Source organism: Telmatherina bonti (assembly GCF_933228915.1).
Source record: "Telmatherina bonti genome assembly, chromosome: 16".
Taxonomy (NCBI): domain Eukaryota; kingdom Metazoa; phylum Chordata; class Actinopteri; order Atheriniformes; family Telmatherinidae; genus Telmatherina; species Telmatherina bonti.
Genome location: NC_136614.1, coordinates 35,130,161 through 35,148,476, shown reverse-complemented (window position 1 = coordinate 35,148,476; position 18,316 = coordinate 35,130,161). Strand labels below are relative to the sequence as shown.

Here is an 18,316-nt window from a genome sequence, read left to right as displayed (position 1 = left end):
TCTAGTTTCAGGTCTAGTTTCAGGTCTAGGTTCCGGTCTCGTCTAGGTCTAGGTACAGGTCTAGTTTCAGGTCTAGTTTCAGGTCTAGGTACAGGTCTCTGTCTAGGTCTAGGTACAGGTCTAGTTTCAGGTCTAGTTTCAGGTCTAGGTTCCGGTCTCGTCTAGGTCTAGGTACAGGTCTAGTTTCAGGTCTAGGTACAGGTCTAGGTACAGGTCTAGTTTCAGGTCTAGGTACAGGTCTAGTTTCAGGTCTAGTTTCAGGTCTAGGTACAGGTCTAGTTTCAGGTCTAGTTTCAGGTCTAGTTTCAGGTCTAGGTACAGGTCTAGTTTCAGGTCTAGTTTCAGGTCTAGGTACAGGTCTAGTTTCAGGTCTAGTTTCAGGTCTAGGTACAGGTCTAGTTTCAGGTCTAGTTTCAGGTCTAGGTACAGGTCTAGTTTCAGGTCTAGTTTCAGGTCTAGGTACAGGTCTAGTTTCAGGTCTAGTTTCAGGTCTAGGTACAGGTCTAGTTTCAGGTCTAGGTACAGGTCTAGTTTCAGGTCTAGTTTCAGGTCTAGGTACAGGTCTAGTTTCAGGTCTAGTTTCAGGTCTAGGTACAGGTCTAGTTTCAGGTCTAGTTTCAGGTCTAGGTACAGGTCTAGTTTCAGGTCTAGGTACAGGTCTAGTTTCAGGTCTAGTTTCAGGTCTAGGTACAGGTCTAGTTTCAGGTCTAGTTTCAGGTCTAGGTACAGGTCTAGTTTCAGGTCTAGGTACAGGTCTAGTTTCAGGTCTAGGTACAGGTCTAGTTTCAGGTCTAGGTACAGGTCTAGTTTCAGGTCTAGTTTCAGGTCTAGTTTCAGGTCTAGGTACAGGTCTAGTTTCAGGTCTAGGTACAGGTCTAGGTACAGGTCTAGTTTCAGGTCTAGGTACAGGTCTAGTTTCAGGTCTAGTTTCAGGTCTAGGTACAGGTCTAGTTTCAGGTCTAGTTTCAGGTCTAGGTACAGGTCTAGTTTCAGGTCTAGTTTCAGGTCTAGGTACAGGTCTAGTTTCAGGTCTAGGTACAGGTCTAGTTTCAGGTCTAGTTTCAGGTCTAGGTACAGGTCTAGTTTCAGGTCTAGTTTCAGGTCTAGGTACAGGTCTAGTTTCAGGTCTAGGTACAGGTCTAGTTTCAGGTCTAGTTTCAGGTCTAGGTACAGGTCTAGTTTCAGGTCTAGTTTCAGGTCTAGGTACAGGTCTAGTTTCAGGTCTAGGTACAGGTCTAGTTTCAGGTCTAGGTACAGGTCTAGTTTCAGGTCTAGTTTCAGGTCTAGTTTCAGGTCTAGGTACAGGTCTAGTTTCAGGTCTAGGTACAGGTCTAGTTTCAGGTCTAGTTTCAGGTCTAGGTACAGGTCTAGGTACAGGTCTAGTTTCAGGTCTAGTTTCAGGTCTAGTTTCAGGTCTAGGTACAGGTCTAGTTTCAGGTCTAGTTTCAGGTCTAGTTTCAGGTCTAGGTACAGGTCTAGTTTCAGGTCTAGGTACAGGTCTAGTTTCAGGTCTAGGTACAGGTCTAGTTTCAGGTCTAGTTTCAGGTCTAGGTACAGGTCTAGACCTTGTAAAAACTACATAATAAGTTCCAGTTTCGCCGCTATTTTTATTCTAAATGTGAAGTAGCAGCTCAACACCAGCATACTACTTCACTTTCTGCAGCAACTGAGGAGAGGAAAGATAGACCACCGAACACGGGAGGCGAAACAACGCGCGTCAAGTGAATAGAAATTTGTTTACATTGTCATTTTTCATCAGTTTAAAGCGGAATGAACTTTTATTCTGAGCTAAACAGTTATTAAAACTCCCGTGTAAACGTAACGAGTCTCAGGCTCAAACTAAAACCCTCGGTGAGCCAAAGTTTTGCTTTTAAAGCTGTAGCTTCAACAGTACAAGCTGCCCCACCTCCACCTGCTGGCTGGGCTCGGAACATGTTCCAGCTGTGGAGCATCTGGACGTATGTCAGACACAACCTGACCGGCTGATAACGAATCAATGTGGCTGCAGAGGAAGACAAACTCATTTCTATACTGAATTAAACCATTTACAAACTGAGCATGCTCTCTGCTCCCCACAGGATTACATAATGTTGTGTGGTCACATGACCACGCAGGATAAAAGTGTACGGTCCGATTTAAAGCTGACAGAGAGGCCTGAATTCTGACTTGTGGACCACAGCTCATCTCTGGAGATTACCTGGAGATAAGCTCCGTTCGGACGCTGAAGCACAAAATTCTGCCTCATGTGATGAGTTTGCTTCTGATGGAGGAGAGGAGGAAGCCTCGCACAGACGTGCTGTGGGAGTTTACAAACACATAAATCCTCCCCGGTTCCTTCTTTTAGCTGTGGGAAGGTTTTGGTTGTAAAGTTGTAAACATCCGTGCTGTTTCATGAGCTGAAAACATGAAAGTTATTATCATTCTGGAGATAAACTGGACCGAGCAGTCCAGCTGGTATCTGACGCTACGTCTGTCGGCAGAAACAATCACTTGGTTTATCTTGGCAGGACTTTGGGCTGTGGACAAACCTGAACCTTCACATCAACACGAAAACACTCTTTCTGGTGGTTTCAGTGTCTTTATCTGGTTCATTTCTGCAGCAGAGACAAAACTATGTGCACAATTATCAGGTGAGTAGCGTTATAACCGCCACCAACAGGGCTGCCGAGGTTGTGCTGGTGTTTGTCTGTCTGTTAGCAACTCTACACAAAAACTACTGCACAGATTTTCATTTTATTTTTCTAAGAACGGCTCTGACTTTGATTCCAATAAGTGTTGGGAGTGATCCAGATCAACATCTGGATGCAGGAATGTTGAGAAGGATTCTTTATCATTGTGATAAAGGACCAGTTTCACTATATACACAACTCCACAGTCAGAAAGCCCAGAGGAAGTTCACAACAGTTTCGACAAGATATCAAAGATAGATCTGGATCCTGGCAAACATGCAACAAACACCACAATATTGCCAAGACACAAGATTAACTATCAATACATCTAACTGTGTATCCAATCCACGGGACCAGAACATCGGCTGGAGGTCTGGGCTCTCAACAGTGCTCTTCTAGTTTTTTGTTATCAAACAGCAACGGCAGCTGTCAGGTAATCCAAACTGCTAAGAAAGCTCAAACTCTAATATTTCAGAACATTTAGGTGAGTTTCTAGTTGCCTTCGAAGGATTTCTGCATAATTTCTGTGCAATTATGAGCAGGCAGGCAGGCAATTACCTGAGGGCCCCAAGCTGGCCTGGGGCCCCGAGGCAACAAAATTATCATGAGTTGAATGTGACCTCAAACTGTGGAAAACACTTTCAAATTCTGTGATATTATGAGTTTAAATATCTCGGGGTCTTGTTCATGCCAGTCTGTTGTGGTGAAGAAGACTGGCATGACCGTCTCGATTTACCAGTCGATCTACGTTCCTACCCTCACCTATGGTCATGAGCTGTGGGTCGTGACCGAAAGAAGGAGATCTCGTATACAGGAGGCTGAAATGAGTTTCCTCCGCAGGGTGGCCGGGCTCTCCCTTAGAGATAGGGTGAGGAGCTCGGTCATCCGGGAGGAGATCAGAGTAGAGCCGCTGCTCCTCCGCATCGAGAGGAACCAGCTGAGGTGGCTCGGGCATCTGGTCAGGATGCCTCCTGGACCTCCCTGGTGAGGTGTTCCAGGCACGTCCCTCTGGGAGGAGACCCCGGGGAAGACCCAGGACACGCTGGAGGGATTATATCTCTCGGCTGGCCTGGGAACGCCTCGGGATCCCCCCCGCAGAGTTGGCAAATGTGTCTGGGGAGAGGGAAGTCTGGGCTTCCCTGCTTAAGCTTGTTACATACTCCACGAGAAGCATGAACTGAGTTCTTGTTCTCGACGCTGCAAGAACAAGAAAAAACGTCTTGTTTGTCAGTTCCATACATCCTCCACGAGAAGCACGTCCGCAGTGGGGAGGGATCACTGCGGGGGGCAATGTTGGATGATGGATGGATGGATGGATGGATGATGGATGGATGGATGGATGGATGGATGGATGGATGGATGGATGATGGATGGATGGATGGATGGATGGATGGATGATGGATGGATGGATGGATGATGGATGGATGGATGGATGATGGATGGATGGATGGATGGATGGATGGATGGATGGATGATGGATGGATGGATGGATGGATGATGGATGGATGGATGGATGGATGGATGGATGGATGGATGGATGATGGATGGATGGATGGATGGATGGATGATGGATGGATGGATGGATGGATGGATGATGGATGGATGGATGGATGGATGGATGATGGATGGATGGATGGATGATGGATGGATGGATGATGGATGGATGGATGATGGATGGATGATGGATGGATGGATGGATGGATGGATGATGGATGGATGGATGGATGATGGATGGATGGATGGATGGATGGATGGATGGATGATGGATGGATGGATGGATGGATGGATGGATGGATGGATGGATGGATGATGGATGGATGGATGGATGGATGGATGGATGATGGATGGATGGATGGATGATGGATGGATGGATGGATGGATGGATGATGGATGGATGGATGGATGGATGGATGATGGATGGATGGATGGATGATGGATGGATGGATGGATGGATGGATGGATGGATGGATGGATGATGGATGGATGGATGGATGGATGGATGGATGGATGGATGATGGATGGATGGATGATGGATGGATGGATGGATGATGGATGGATGGATGGATGGATGGATGATGGATGGATGGATGGATGGATGGATGATGGATGGATGGATGGATGATGGATGGATGGATGATGGATGGATGGATGATGGATGGATGATGGATGGATGGATGGATGGATGGATGATGGATGGATGGATGGATGATGATGAGGTGAGAGAAAAAAAGAATGGGAAAAAAAATCAATGTTTATGTCAGAATGTTGGGATCTTTTTTCCTGACAGCCAAGGCCTGAGAGAAACACATTGTTGATCTGTGTCTTTTTTAAATGAAATTCTGTGACATTCAATTTCTGTTTCCTTCTTTTCTTTTGGTTTTAGACTCACATAACTATTGATCCATCCATGTGAAATCACTTTAGAATACATGTAATTAGGAATGCACCGATACCAATACCAGTATCAAGCGTGTGTACTCGTACTTGGTATTAATAACAGTGTCCCGATACCACACTAGTCAAGCTAGCGCGGATGTGATTGATGCTTCGGACGTGTTTTAAAAGAAATAAATGCCTTGAATGTTAAAATGTGACATTTTTTGTTCCACTAAAACAGTGACACTCACTGTAAATTCGTTCCCACGCTATGTATCCTGCTACGTTGCCAAATCAGTAACGTTCAGCTTTTTAGCAAGGAATGGTTATCCTAAATATTGCACGGAGTAATGGCATTCTTATGCAACAGTATATGGTGAAAATACAATAATGCCTCCAGAATGTGGGTGTTTCTTTTTCAACATATATATGGATGTGCAATGAAGGATGGGTCATTTATCACAACCTAATGAAATCTTACACAGTTATAACAGCAATAATAACCATAGTCACAATAATGTTCACATAAACAGGTTTGGTATCTGCAAATATCGGTATCTGCAGATATTCAAATTTCAGATATCGGTATCGGATCTGAACTCCCAAAAAGTGGAAAGGTACATCCCTACATATTATGATTGCCCAAGTTGTCCTGAAAAAAAAGATGTTTATTACTTGACAGTGCATAAAATGTTTGAGATTATACAATGGTTGAGATTATACATGCATTAATAGACAGAGAGGTCAGGCGGACAATAAATAGCTTGGTGTTTGAAGGGTTAATGTCGTATGAGGAAGCTTTAGCAATTATCAGCTAAAGACTGACAGCCAGACAAACAGCAGCCAGGAGGACATTTCTGGAAACACAGACTGATTTTTCTGCCAACAGAATTTTTAAATGCTGCCTGAATCTCCTAAACAAAAAGCACTGTGGGAAAACTGAGGTGGAGAAAATCTCACAGGATCTGTGGATTGGCAGCAAGGAGATTAGAGAGTCCAGGATGTTCTGCTCCTGAGACAATCACATGTATAATAACAGACCACTCTGAGACACAACACCACCTGCTGTAATGGCACAACAGTTCAAGGTTCACACAACATCTTCCTTCATACTAAATCCAGTTCAAAGGCAGAGAAATGTCGAGCCGTTCTTAGTTACAGCTAGCTGACTGTACAAACACCGACACGTAGTTCCTCTAGGTTACTATTTAAATATGTTGAACTTCATTTTGTTTGGCTGCTCCCTCTTCATCACCTCTAAATTGTGACTTTTAAAGTGTTCAATATTGTACTTATACAGCTCTCTAAAAAAAAGTATTATAATATTCAGCGCCACATATTCCAGTTCAACATGTGCTTGTACTTTAACATCTGTTTTGAAGAAACATTTAACTTTAACCATAAGAATAATTAAATTATTATTATCTGACAGTTAAAGAAGCAAAGATCAGTGTTTCAAGCTAATGCATTAGATGTTAATGTTAGCATGAGAATCCTAATGAGTTTGGGTGAGTGAGGAGCTAATTTTGTCCTTAGAAGCTAAATTTAGCATTCAAGGCTAATGTAACCGCTAGACACTAATCTTAACATTAGAAGAGAATGTTAGCATTATATGCTAATATTAGTATTAGCACCCTAATGTTAGTTTAAGGGATTTAATGTTAATTTTAGAAGCTAATGTTTGGTTTGAAATACTCATGTTGGTATGAGGAGCTAATTTTAGCGTCAGACTGTAATGTCAGCATTAGAGCCAAATGCTCATGCTGAAAGATAATGTTAGCGTTAGGAGCTAATCTTCACATTAAAATCCTTATGTTAGCATTACATGCTTATCTCAGTGTTAGAATTCCCCAGGATAAAAATTAGAATCCTACTTTTGTATGAAAAAGATTGAAAAGACAAGAGGAAATACATCCATGGCAGAACAAATCATGGATATACAAATGTTCTAATTTAGCTAAATGAACAAGCTGGTTAATGAAGTGATTAGAGAGCCAGCTGATGATGACTGTAGATATGTGGTCAGTATAATCATGACAGCCACAAAATACCTTCCTGTTTGTATGTGTTCTTATCCATTTGTAATACATTTCCAACTGCAGATAGACAGGCAGGAAACAGCACATGACGTATCATCTCTAGGAAACAACATCTGTGAATACAACCAGGTCAGAAACAGAAACAGCTCTGTGCTGTAGTGAGCTGTAGCTGCTGTGTGTCTATAAAGGGAAATTGGAGCAGTGAAGCTAATAAAGCTGCTCACCAGATCCCTGTGGAGAACCCAGTTGGCATGGAGGTAATGGATCCCATCCAGAATCTGATACAGCAGAGACTTCACCATCCCTCGAGGCAGCTGCATGGGCTTCTTGTTGGCCTTGGAGGCACGGTGGAACTTGATGATGTGCTTAAAAAAGATAAAACCTTTTGGTCACGCTTTTCTTTTACAACTTAAATGGTGGTGATGATACAACCCTCTTCCGGTGGTAGGTGAACCATACTGACAACAGCAGGCTGATTAATGAGTTCAGTGTCTGCAGTACTGCAGAGAAACTCACCCAAAGGTCATGTTCAGCGTAGTCGAACAGGAGCCACACCTTTCTGTCGCTGTGGGACAGAAACACTTTCTGAAGGGCGATCACATTCGGATGCTTTAGTTCCCGTAGAAGCTGGAAGACACACAGAGGATATTATTATTATTATGTTACTGATGTAACTACATCAGATTAGCATATAGAAAGAAGATAAAGGTTCTGCAGAGAAAAAAAAATGGATAAGCATCCCAAAATGGATGGATGAATGGATGGATTGGTGGATGGATGGATGGATGGTTGGAGGGGTGAATGGATAGATGGGTTGGTGGATGGATGGATGGATGGTTGTGGGGGTGAATGGGTAGATGGGTTGATGGGTTGATGGATGGATGGTTGTGGGGGTGAATGGGTAGGTGGGTTGATGGGTTGATGGATGGATGGTTGGATGGATGGATGGATGGTTGGGGGGGTGAATCGGTAGGTGGGTTGGTGGATGGGTGGTTGTGGGGGTGAATGGATAGATGGGTTGGTGGGTGGATGGTTGGGGGAGTGAATGGGTAGGTGGGTTGGTGGATGGGTGGTTGTGGGGGTGAATGGATAGATGGGTTGGTGGGTGGATGGTTGGGGGGGTGAATGGGTAGGTGGGTTGGTGGATGGGTGGTTGTGGGGGTGAATGGATAGATGGGTTGGTGGATGGATGGTTGGGGGGGTGAATGGGTAGGTGGGTTGGTGGATGGGTGGTTGTGGGGGTGAATGGATAGATGGGTTGGTGGATGGATGGTTGGGGGGGGTGAATGGGTAGGTGGGTTGGAGGATGGATGGTTGGGGGGGTGAATCGGTAGGTGGGTTGGTGGATGGGTGGTTGGGGGGGTGAATGGATAGATGGGTTGGTGGATGGATGGTTGGGGGGGTGAATCGGTAGGTGGGTTGGTGGATGGATGGTTGTGGGGGTGAATGGGTAGGTGGGTTGGTGGATGGATGGTTGGGGGGGTGAATCGGTAGGTGGGTTGGTGGATGGATGGTTGGGGGGGTGAATGGGTAGGTGGGTTGGTGGATGGATGGTTGGGGGGGTGAATCGGTAGGTGGGTTGGTGGATGGGTGGTTGTGGGGGTGAATGGATAGATGGGTTGGTGGATGGATGGTTGGGGGGGTGAATCGGTAGGTGGGTTGGTGGATGGATGGTTGTGGGGGTGAATGGGTAGGTGGGTTGGTGGATGGATGGTTGGGGGGGTGAATCGGTAGGTGGGTTGGTGGATGGATGGTTGGGGGGGTGAATGGGTAGGTGGGTTGGTGGATGGGTGGTTGTGGGGGTGAATGGATAGATGGGTTGGTGGGTGGATGGTTGGGGGGGTGAATGGGTAGGTGGGTTGGTGGATGGGTGGTTGTGGGGGTGAATGGATAGATGGGTTGGTGGATGGATGGTTGGGGGGGTGAATGGGTAGGTGGGTTGGTGGATGGGTGGTTGTGGGGGTGAATGGATAGATGGGTTGGTGGATGGATGGTTGGGGGGGTGAATGGGTAGGTGGGTTGGTGGATGGATGGTTGGGGGGGTGAATGGGTAGGTGGGTTGGTGGATGGATGGTTGGGGGGGTGAATCGGTAGGTGGGTTGGTGGATGGATGGTTGTGGGGGTGAATGGATAGATGGGTTGGTGGATGGATGGTTGGGGGGGTGAATGGGTAGGTGGGTTGGTGGATGGGTGGTTGTGGGGGTGAATAGATAGATGGGTTGGTGGATGGATGGTTGGGGGGGTGAATCGGTAGGTGGGTTGGTGGATGGATGGTTGGGGGGGTGAATGGGTAGGTGGGTTGGTGGATGGATGGTTGGGGGGGTGAATCGGTAGGTGGGTTGGTGGATGGATGGTTGTGGGGGTGAATGGGTAGGTGGGTTGGTGGATGGATGGTTGGGGGGGTGAATCGGTAGGTGGGTTGGTGGATGGATGGTTGGGGGGGTGAATGGATAGATGGGTTGGTGGATGGATGGTTGGGGGGGTGAATGGGTAGGTGGGTTGGTGGATGGATGGTTGGGGGGGTGAATGGGTAGGTGGGTTGGTGGATGGATGGTTGTGGGGGTGAATGGGTAGATGGGTGGGTGGATGGATTACTCAGTAACTGGGAGGTTTCTAAACTCGTGAAGTAGTTACAATCTTTTCTTAAATCTCTTCTTAGTGTTCCAGTCGGGACTAAAAGCCTTCGCAGCACTGAAACTATTCCTTCAGAGGTTTTACGAGCAACTTTCAGGTCTTAGTCCTGCAGATCTTTATGCTCACTTCAGATGTTTTGTTGTTTGTTTTTCATGTGGTTGCTGGAACTATAATTTAATGTAACCTTTATCAGACTTCAGTATGAGCGGTCAACATCCATCAAGTGCTGCTCATGCACAGAGGAAGACTTAACATCACACATCGTGCTTCAGATGTTCTGACTTATGTCAGATGTGCTGTTCAGACTCTCAGAACATATCAGATATGGGTCACTTTTGCCGGCAGTGTGATAATGTTAATGGACTGCATCAACCTATTCTAGTTTAACCACTCAAAGACATTTACCACATTCAGCCACTCACGCAGCACTTCTACGGATCTATGCGAAATGCTTTGAGGGCGCATTCAAACTGGTGGACTCTGGTTTGCTATAAAACAAACCCAGGTCCACTTTCATGGATGGTGCGGTTCATTTGGAGCTTAATGAATGCTCATTAAGTTCAACCAGAAGACATAAACTCTGGTCCTCTTGATAACTGGAGGTCTCCTGGTTTGGTTTTCTTTCATTGTGAAAGCAAATATAAAGAAGAGAAGACAGGAACTGATGTAGATCAGCATGGTGGACACCTAGCTGCCTTTCCTGCTGCTCAGATTCTGGTGAAACTGGATCAGGTTTGGACACATAGAAACCATACTGCAGAAATGGATTGTTACTCTACAGTTTATTTGTGACCCAGCCTGTGGTCAGGTCAGCTGTGATGGAGTGGCTACCTGTCCAGGTGTACCTGCCTCTCGTCTGGTGATTGCTGGGATAGACTCCAGTTTTAATGCAACCCTGAAATGTGGTAAGTGGTAAAAAAAAAAAAAATGCAGTGAACGAGTTTCAATGATCTGGATTCCCTTCTTCCTGGTCAGTGGTAGTTTCAGCGAGTATCACCTCCTAGTGAGCAGTTGATGTAACTATGTGACGTTGTCCAGGTGGTTCAGTTCGCTTCAGTAAAGTTCAGCGTGAAAACACATTAAACCAAAGAAAAGTGGGACCAGGATAGTCCGGGGGTCTCAGATTGATATTCTGACCCCTTCCCCAATCGAACTGAGATCCCTCGGCTATACTGGTGCGAAAAAATCCTTACTGAACATCTGGATGCAACATGGGTAAGTCAAGCCTTCGGTTGGTAGACAACTGCTCTTCCTCCTGAGTTAACCTGTGGAATCCAGCAGCAAGCAGTAACTACAGCTAAACCATGGCTGGCTTTGGGGATGGATGAGGTTTGGCCTCAGCTCTTAAAGGCCCTGGATGTTGTTGACTTGTTGGACATGTCTGTTGCCCCTTTTCCATTTGTACCTACTCTGCTCTACTCTATCCGACCGGTTCTACTCTACCGGTTTTCTGTTATAGTTCGGGACCCTCTAATGTGGGAAGGGTAACTGGAGGAAGGCGGATCAAATGTCCTGTTATGTCATTTCTATACAACACAAACACAACAATGGAGGACATTGATGTGACGGTGTATGCGCTGCTCGGTCTGCAGTTTTTTCTGGAATTCAGTCTACAAGAAAAAATCAAGAGAAGGTTGGGCGCGACGAGAAGAAACGCTCTGGAAAAGTCGAGGAGAATTTAGGAACCATTAGAGACGAGGATACGACAAAACACTACCACTGAATGTAAGTTAATGGTAGCTAATGCCACCTTGTGTACAATGTCATGGCTGAAAGTTTTCAGATTGTTCTATTAAAATTACTTCTGGAAACTGCCAGGGAAAGGGAAGCTGGCCTCTGAAAAGACTGACGTCCCGCAGCAGAACCTGAGCTGGTAGTTATCCGTTGTCCAGAGAGGAAGATGGCAGAAATGTAGAACATGCAGTGATGGAGCTTGTTGAGAAAACATTTAACATATTCTTTCTGTCTTCTCGTGTCTGTATTCAACCGCAAACAGGGACAATAAATCATACCTTGTGCAGATATTTCTACTTCTATTGTCACGTTAAATGAAAACAATTTTTTTTTAAAAACCTGCAAAGCTAATTCTGGTGTTTTGATGATATGTTTACTGATTTACACCACATTTAGCTGTTTTCTCACCATTTGTTGATGTATTTTTCTGTGTTTGGATCTAAAACAGCATCTTATCAACATAAAAAATCATCTTTTTTTGCCGCAACGTTGTCCAGAGTTCAGTAGATCTGAGGAGTGTTTCTTTTCTTCCCTTAAAACATGACATAAAATCACAACCACATAACATTCATTGGATCATATATGACGTCAAAAATGTATGCAAAAATGCATACAATCCAAACTGGGGAAGGGGTCTGGTGTCTGGAAGCAGACACCACCGTGACCGAAGCTGCAGAGAGTAGGTACTGGTGTCGGTTCTGAAGCTGTCGCAGTGACAGAAACTGCAGACCTTTGACAGACTTCCAGTCCTTTGGTTGGACAGCTACCAAGTGACATCCCTTAATCGGCCTGTAGACGACACCATTTCAGCCCGACTCTCCTGGCTTGGACCGTCGATGGAGTAGGTACCATCATGTATCTATTCGGATTTAAATCTCCAAGTGGAAACAGCCAGAAGTTCTGCAGAGTCCAGTAAGGTCGGGTATAGGAGGTACAAGTGGAAGATGGGCATATGAAATGGTGTTTGGGATTGGAGACTGTCCCAGACCAGCAGCCCAGAGTTCACTGATGGTCTTAACATGCGGAGCCTTATGGATGAAAGAGCAGGAAATGGGACGATATTACGGAGTGGAAAGACATTACAGAGGCAGAAGCATGTCACATCACTAATTCCTGTCCTGACGGTGGAACAGGAGGGCTACGTGCAGCAGATAAAAACCCAAGACTTCAGCTTCAAAGCCACGTTTTTCTTCTCATAATTATTCCAAATTCTGTCAGAAAATGTACTGAGAAAGAGAAGCACACTACTCAGCTGGAGAGGACGTCTTCATCGTCTTTTTGTTTTTCCTTTACAGCCAAAAGAAAATGGAGATCGCCCCGCGATGGACTGGCAGTCTGTCCAGGGTGTGCCATGCCTCCCGCCTCATCACTGCTGGGTTTGACTCCAGCTTTCCTGCAACCCTTAATTGGACTAAGCGGTTGAGAAAATGAATGAATGAATATGGAGCTGTGGTCTTCTTGGCCTGACGGCAGTATCTGGTGCTGTATTACAGACAGAGGTGGAAATTCCTGGTCCAGAACGTAAAAGTCCAGTTCGGCAGCTGTTCCCACCAGTCACCAAACCAGCTGAATTTAATGAGCAGACTTTATTTACCAGGTAGACGAGCCTGTTAGTGAAAATACCTGTTCTAAATGTACAGGTAGACCCATAAACGTGGCAGGACTTCTACTTTCTGGACCAGGAGTTGCCACCTCTGGTTGAAGACCATTCGGCCCTGCACACTCAGAGCGACAGTGACGGCCTGAGTCACGTTGGATGAAGTTTGTGACAGATTCTGTTCATGACAACAGCTTATAGGTCGGTTTGGGAAAGCATCTTTCCTCTGACGATGTTGCACTGTTGGCTTCACAGAACGGAGGGGCTGAGGCAGTGAAAGGGTGAGTCTGAAGCTGCTACGAGTCTGAGACCATTTTCCTCGGGTGGAAAACTGCTGGTATCCCAGCGGATTGCACAAGATTGTTGCCCCTGCAACCTACCCTGGGATAAGTGTCAGAAAATGGCCATCCTGATTTCTGTGCATACCATTCTTTCCCTATCTTTGGATTCATTGATTCATTGAGTCACTTTGCACTATGCTGTCTGGACAATAATCAATCGTGGCCTTTAGACAGGCCTCCATATCCGCAGGGTGTTTCGGTCAGGAGGGACAGGACTGGAAGCAGAATGTGAATCCCACCTTCTGGATGAATAATTTATCAGGATGAGCTGCCATGACTGTATTTTACTGTAAGTACAAAGTGAACTCTGAGATGATGCTGGTGAACTTTGAAAGTTTCCTCTGGTTGTAACTGAGCTCCACTTTAACCATCTACTATATCTGAGGAACTTAATTAAACTCTTATCACAACATCCTTCATTGTGACTGGCTGGGCAGCCCTGCTTTAGATGATATGGAAGGAGGATAAAGGGTGAGGGGAAGTGAAAAGAAAGATGGTTGTAGTGCTGAGACAACTTCTTGACGTGTCCTGCAGACTAAAGAGGAGAGGGAGCATCCAGCCTGTTATCAGCCTGCATCTCTGATGGGATGGGGTTGCATTAGTGCCGATGGCGTGGGCAGCTTCCACATCTGGGAAGCTCCATCAATGCTGAAACATCTGCTCCCATCCAGACAACGTCTCTTTCAGGGAAGACCTTCCACCATGCTGGACCGCATCCTGATGGTGGAACAGGAGAACTGGTCTGCTGCAGTCCAGTTCCACCAGTACAAACCAGGATCCAGGACTGTGGAGCAGCTGGGATCCTGCATCAGACTAGAACGGGATAACTGCTCTCCTCACTTCCCAGATTTTTACAGACAGATGTTAAAGGAAGAGGAGATGCTAACGATGCTAAACATGCTAACGTGTCGCTGCATCAGATTCACAATCCGCTCATATTTCCCACTAAAATGTCTCAGTTCCATCATCTGATCTGTTGTTTATCTGGTAATACTGGGAATAAAATATGAGTTGATGGGATTTGGACATCATTGGATGCTGTTTTTATTCATTTTCATACAGTCCTAACATCTTTGGGATCTGGTATTAAATCAGAATCAGAATCAGAATCAGAATCAGAATAAATTTTATTGCCATTGTCAGTGAGTTACAAAATTCACAAACTAACTTGCTTCGATGCTAATGTGCAACATATAACATTAATAAAGTAATAGTATAAAAGAAAGAATATTAGTTATGATAAAAAATACTTTAAAAATGTAATATAAAATAAAAGGGCATACAAAGGAAATAAGCTGCCGAAGAAAGTACATCCTCTGCTGGGCCTTTTTGATCAGGGAGCTGATGGACGGCCCCCACTTCAGGTCCTGTGTGATGGTGGTGCCGAGGAAGCGGATGGAGTCCACAGTGGTGATGGGGGAGTCTGTCAGGACGGGGGGGGGGGAGCTGTGACTTTCCTGAAGTCCACGATCATCTCCACTGTCTTCTGAGCGTTGAGCTCCAGGTTGTTGCTGCTGCACCAGGACACCAGCCGGTCTACCTCCCTCCTGTAGACAGACTCATCACCGTCAGAGATGAGCCCGATGAGGGTGGTATCATCCGCAAACTTGATCAGTTTAACAGAGTCATGGCTGGAGGTGCAGCAGTTGGTGTAAGGGAGAAGAGAAGGGGAGAAAGTACACAGCCCTGTGGAGATCCTGTGCTGATAGTCCGAGTAGTGGAGACATTCTTCCCCAGCCGCACGCTCTGCCTCCGGTCCGTCAGGAAGTCAGTGATCCACCTGCAGGTAGAGTCGGGCACGTTGAGCTGGGAGAGCTTGTCCTGGAGCAGAGCAGGGAGGATGGTGTTGAATGCAGAGCTGAAGTCCACAAACAGGATCCTAGCGTAGGTTCCCGGGGAGTCCAGGTGCTGCAGGATGAAGTGAAGGGCTAGGTTGATGGCATCGTCTACAGACCTGTTGGCTCTGTAGGCGAACTGCAGAGGGTCCAGGAGGGGGGAGGTGAAGGACTTGAGATGAGGGAGGACCAGGCGCTCAAATGACTTCATGACTACAGACGTCAACGCCACAGGCCTGTAGTCATTAAGTCCAGTGATACGGGGCTTCTTGGGGACAGGGACGATGGTGGACAGCTTGAAGCAGGCTGGAACATGGCAGGACTCCAGGGAGATGTTAAAAATGTCCGTGAAGACCGGAGACAGTTCGCCTGCACAGTGTCTCAGGGTGGCGGGGGAGACACCATCTGGGCCCGGAGCTTTCCGTGGGTTTTGCTTACGGAAAAGCTTGAGCACATCCTCTTCTGTCACCGAGAAGGCAGTGGAGGGGGAGGGGTGGTCAGAGGGGATTGTACTATCCACAGTGGTGAAGGTGGTGGGGGAGGGGTGTGGCTCCGGAGTGGCTGAAGAGACTTGTGCAGTGAGGGGGGTGGAGGAGGGGTGTGAAACTTCAAACCTGGCATAAAAGGTGTTAAGATTTTCAGCCAGTTGTAAGTCATCAGCAGCAAGTTGGGCTCTAGGCTTGTAGTTTGTGATTTGCCTGAGCCCTCTCCAGACAGAGACGGTGTCATTGTCAGAGAACTGCTCCTTCAGACGTTTGTTGTACCGAGATCTCGCCTGCTCCACCTCTCTTGAGAACTGGTACTTAGCGCCCTTGTAGCTCTCTCTATCATTGGCTCTGTAGGCTGCTTCTTTCTCCCTCCTCAGCTGTCTCAGTCTGGGCGTGAACCAGGGCTTGTCATTGTTAAAAGTAACCCTGGTTTTTGTTGGAATAATGCTGTCCTCACAGAATTGTATGTATGACGTCACACTCTGACATGGTACAAATGATCTCAGCCAATGAGGCCAAAGTGTTAAGTTGTGTTTGCATGTGTTGACAGAAAGAGGGGCGTGATGCTGGAGGAGGAACAGAGGGGCTTAGACGAAAAATGAAATGAGAATCGGGTGAAAAACAGGTCCGACCTCAACCCAGAGATGAGGCTGAAGACACACTAACAAAGAAAACCTTATTTATCTATTACTTTGAGTGTTTAAATCCTCAGATAAAGCTGCATGTTGACCCCGTGACGTGCGTTTCACACAGGACGGAGGCAGAACTGAGTAACCGCATCCCATCAGCTGGTGAAAAACCTCGTAGCTTTAAAAGCAGGTCAGAGGAAAAGCTCTGGTTTCAGACAGTCCACTGGCACGCCATCATGTAAGGCGTCGCCACTGCAAACCTGATGCGGCTCCTTCGGAGAGGAAGACAATGGCGCTGTCTTCCTGTTTAAGTTATCAATAAGAGCTAAAAACTACAAAACACCACCAATCAATTTCATCAACACGAGGAGCACCGATGTTTTTACCACTCTCAGATCATAATTCACTCAATTCAGCATCATAAAAAATCTCATTAAACATTTTGAATGTACCTTAAAAAAAAAACAAAAATCATACTTTTTTATTGTTTGTTTTGTTAGAAATGTTGAGTGGAGAAGACGACTGTGAATAATACAAAAAAAAAAAAACTTTAAAAATTTGATTTTTTTCCTAAACTTTATAACAGACATGTTTGACATACAACATAGCAGGAGGGTTAAATCTGATTTTCTATTTTTACAGAGGAAGGCGGCTTTGCTCAGCAGGAGCGTTTAGACAAAAATCACTTTGACCACGATTAAACCCACATTCCTCCCAAACAGAACACGGAAGCACAACATGGGTCGGCCCGCCTCCAGCCATGAGAGGGGGTCTTCAGACATGCAAACAGATGAGCGCTCCTGCTCCTGCCTCTGAGCAGGTCTACATCACATTTACGTCCTCTGGAACGCAAATGACGTTTTTCCCCTTTCAGCTCATTTTTCCTCAGTTTCTGGTCAAGTTTCCACATCCTGCGTGGAAAATGGTCTCTAGAGGAACCTTGACGTTCTTATTTCAGTTTGTCTTAAAGGTCAAAAGAACAGATTTACTGCCGTTCCAGGTGATCAGAGGAGAACAAGTCCTCTACCAATCTGAGGCTAAAATGGACCAGAGATGATCTTAACCCTTTCATGCCCACCTGATGACATGATGTCACTGTTTTTACGGATGAACAAACACATGAAAAGAGTTGTTTTTTATAACAGGCATTATGCGGATTAGGATTTTATCTAAATTCAAAAATCTTTATTTTAAACTACTTTAGTACATTTAGGACTTATCTAATAAAAACTACATGGTATTATGCATGGAAATGTACATTTAAGGGGTATAAGTGACCTGAATAATGACATATTTGGTTATTATGATAAGGACTGGAGTTGATTAAGATGATAAAGATTTTATATGATTATTATGGGAAAGATTTTTTAGCCTTAATAACCTAATAACATAATAATATAATATAAATCTTACCAAAGCAACAATGAATCAAAATACATTTAGTTACTTTTCTTTAGTAAATCAACAATGATCCTTAAATAACACCCGGTAAAATCTAGTATAACATCATTTATAGCAACCAGAAGTGTGTAGAAATAACACACAGATCAGCAGCGACCAAGCCTTTTCTCATCTGCACATCATTCTCTCATGTCTAAAACACACACACACACACTGTTTCCATGTTCACATACTTCTTCCTGCTACTATCTACCTGCTGTCCTCGTTAAAGCATGAAAAAGTGATATATAATGGCGTTATCGTGGATTATTGTGGATTTAACAGGGAGAATAAACACTACAGGTTGTGGAAAGGTCTGGAAATCTTGTCCTAAACCCATCATGATTCCTCCCACAGAGTTATGCACCACCAGGGTTCAGTAGAGGCTGATAATGGGGATGAGTTAGCACACGGAGGGGGGGGGGTCTGGCGGAGTTTTAAGGGTTAAAACCAAGACAGCAACAAATATTAACACGAACAACTGGTGCTGGTTCTGAAGTTTACTGGAAACATACCCCTCTGTTGGTTCGTCAT

General features: G+C 45.4%; 1 protein-coding gene across 1 annotated transcript in view; it reads right to left on the bottom strand.

The window, feature by feature from the left end:
• The window catches only part of cdk19 (cyclin dependent kinase 19), a 67,844-nt gene that overhangs the window by 26,818 nt on the left and 22,710 nt on the right, over positions 1-18,316 (bottom strand). The window contains exons 3-4 of the mRNA XM_079255244.1: positions 7,601-7,711; positions 7,309-7,449 (exon numbers count right to left, since the gene is read on the bottom strand). Coding sequence (XP_079111370.1) covers positions 7,309-7,449; positions 7,601-7,711 — 252 coding nt within the window. The remainder of the gene's footprint in view (positions 1-7,308; positions 7,450-7,600; positions 7,712-18,316) is intronic.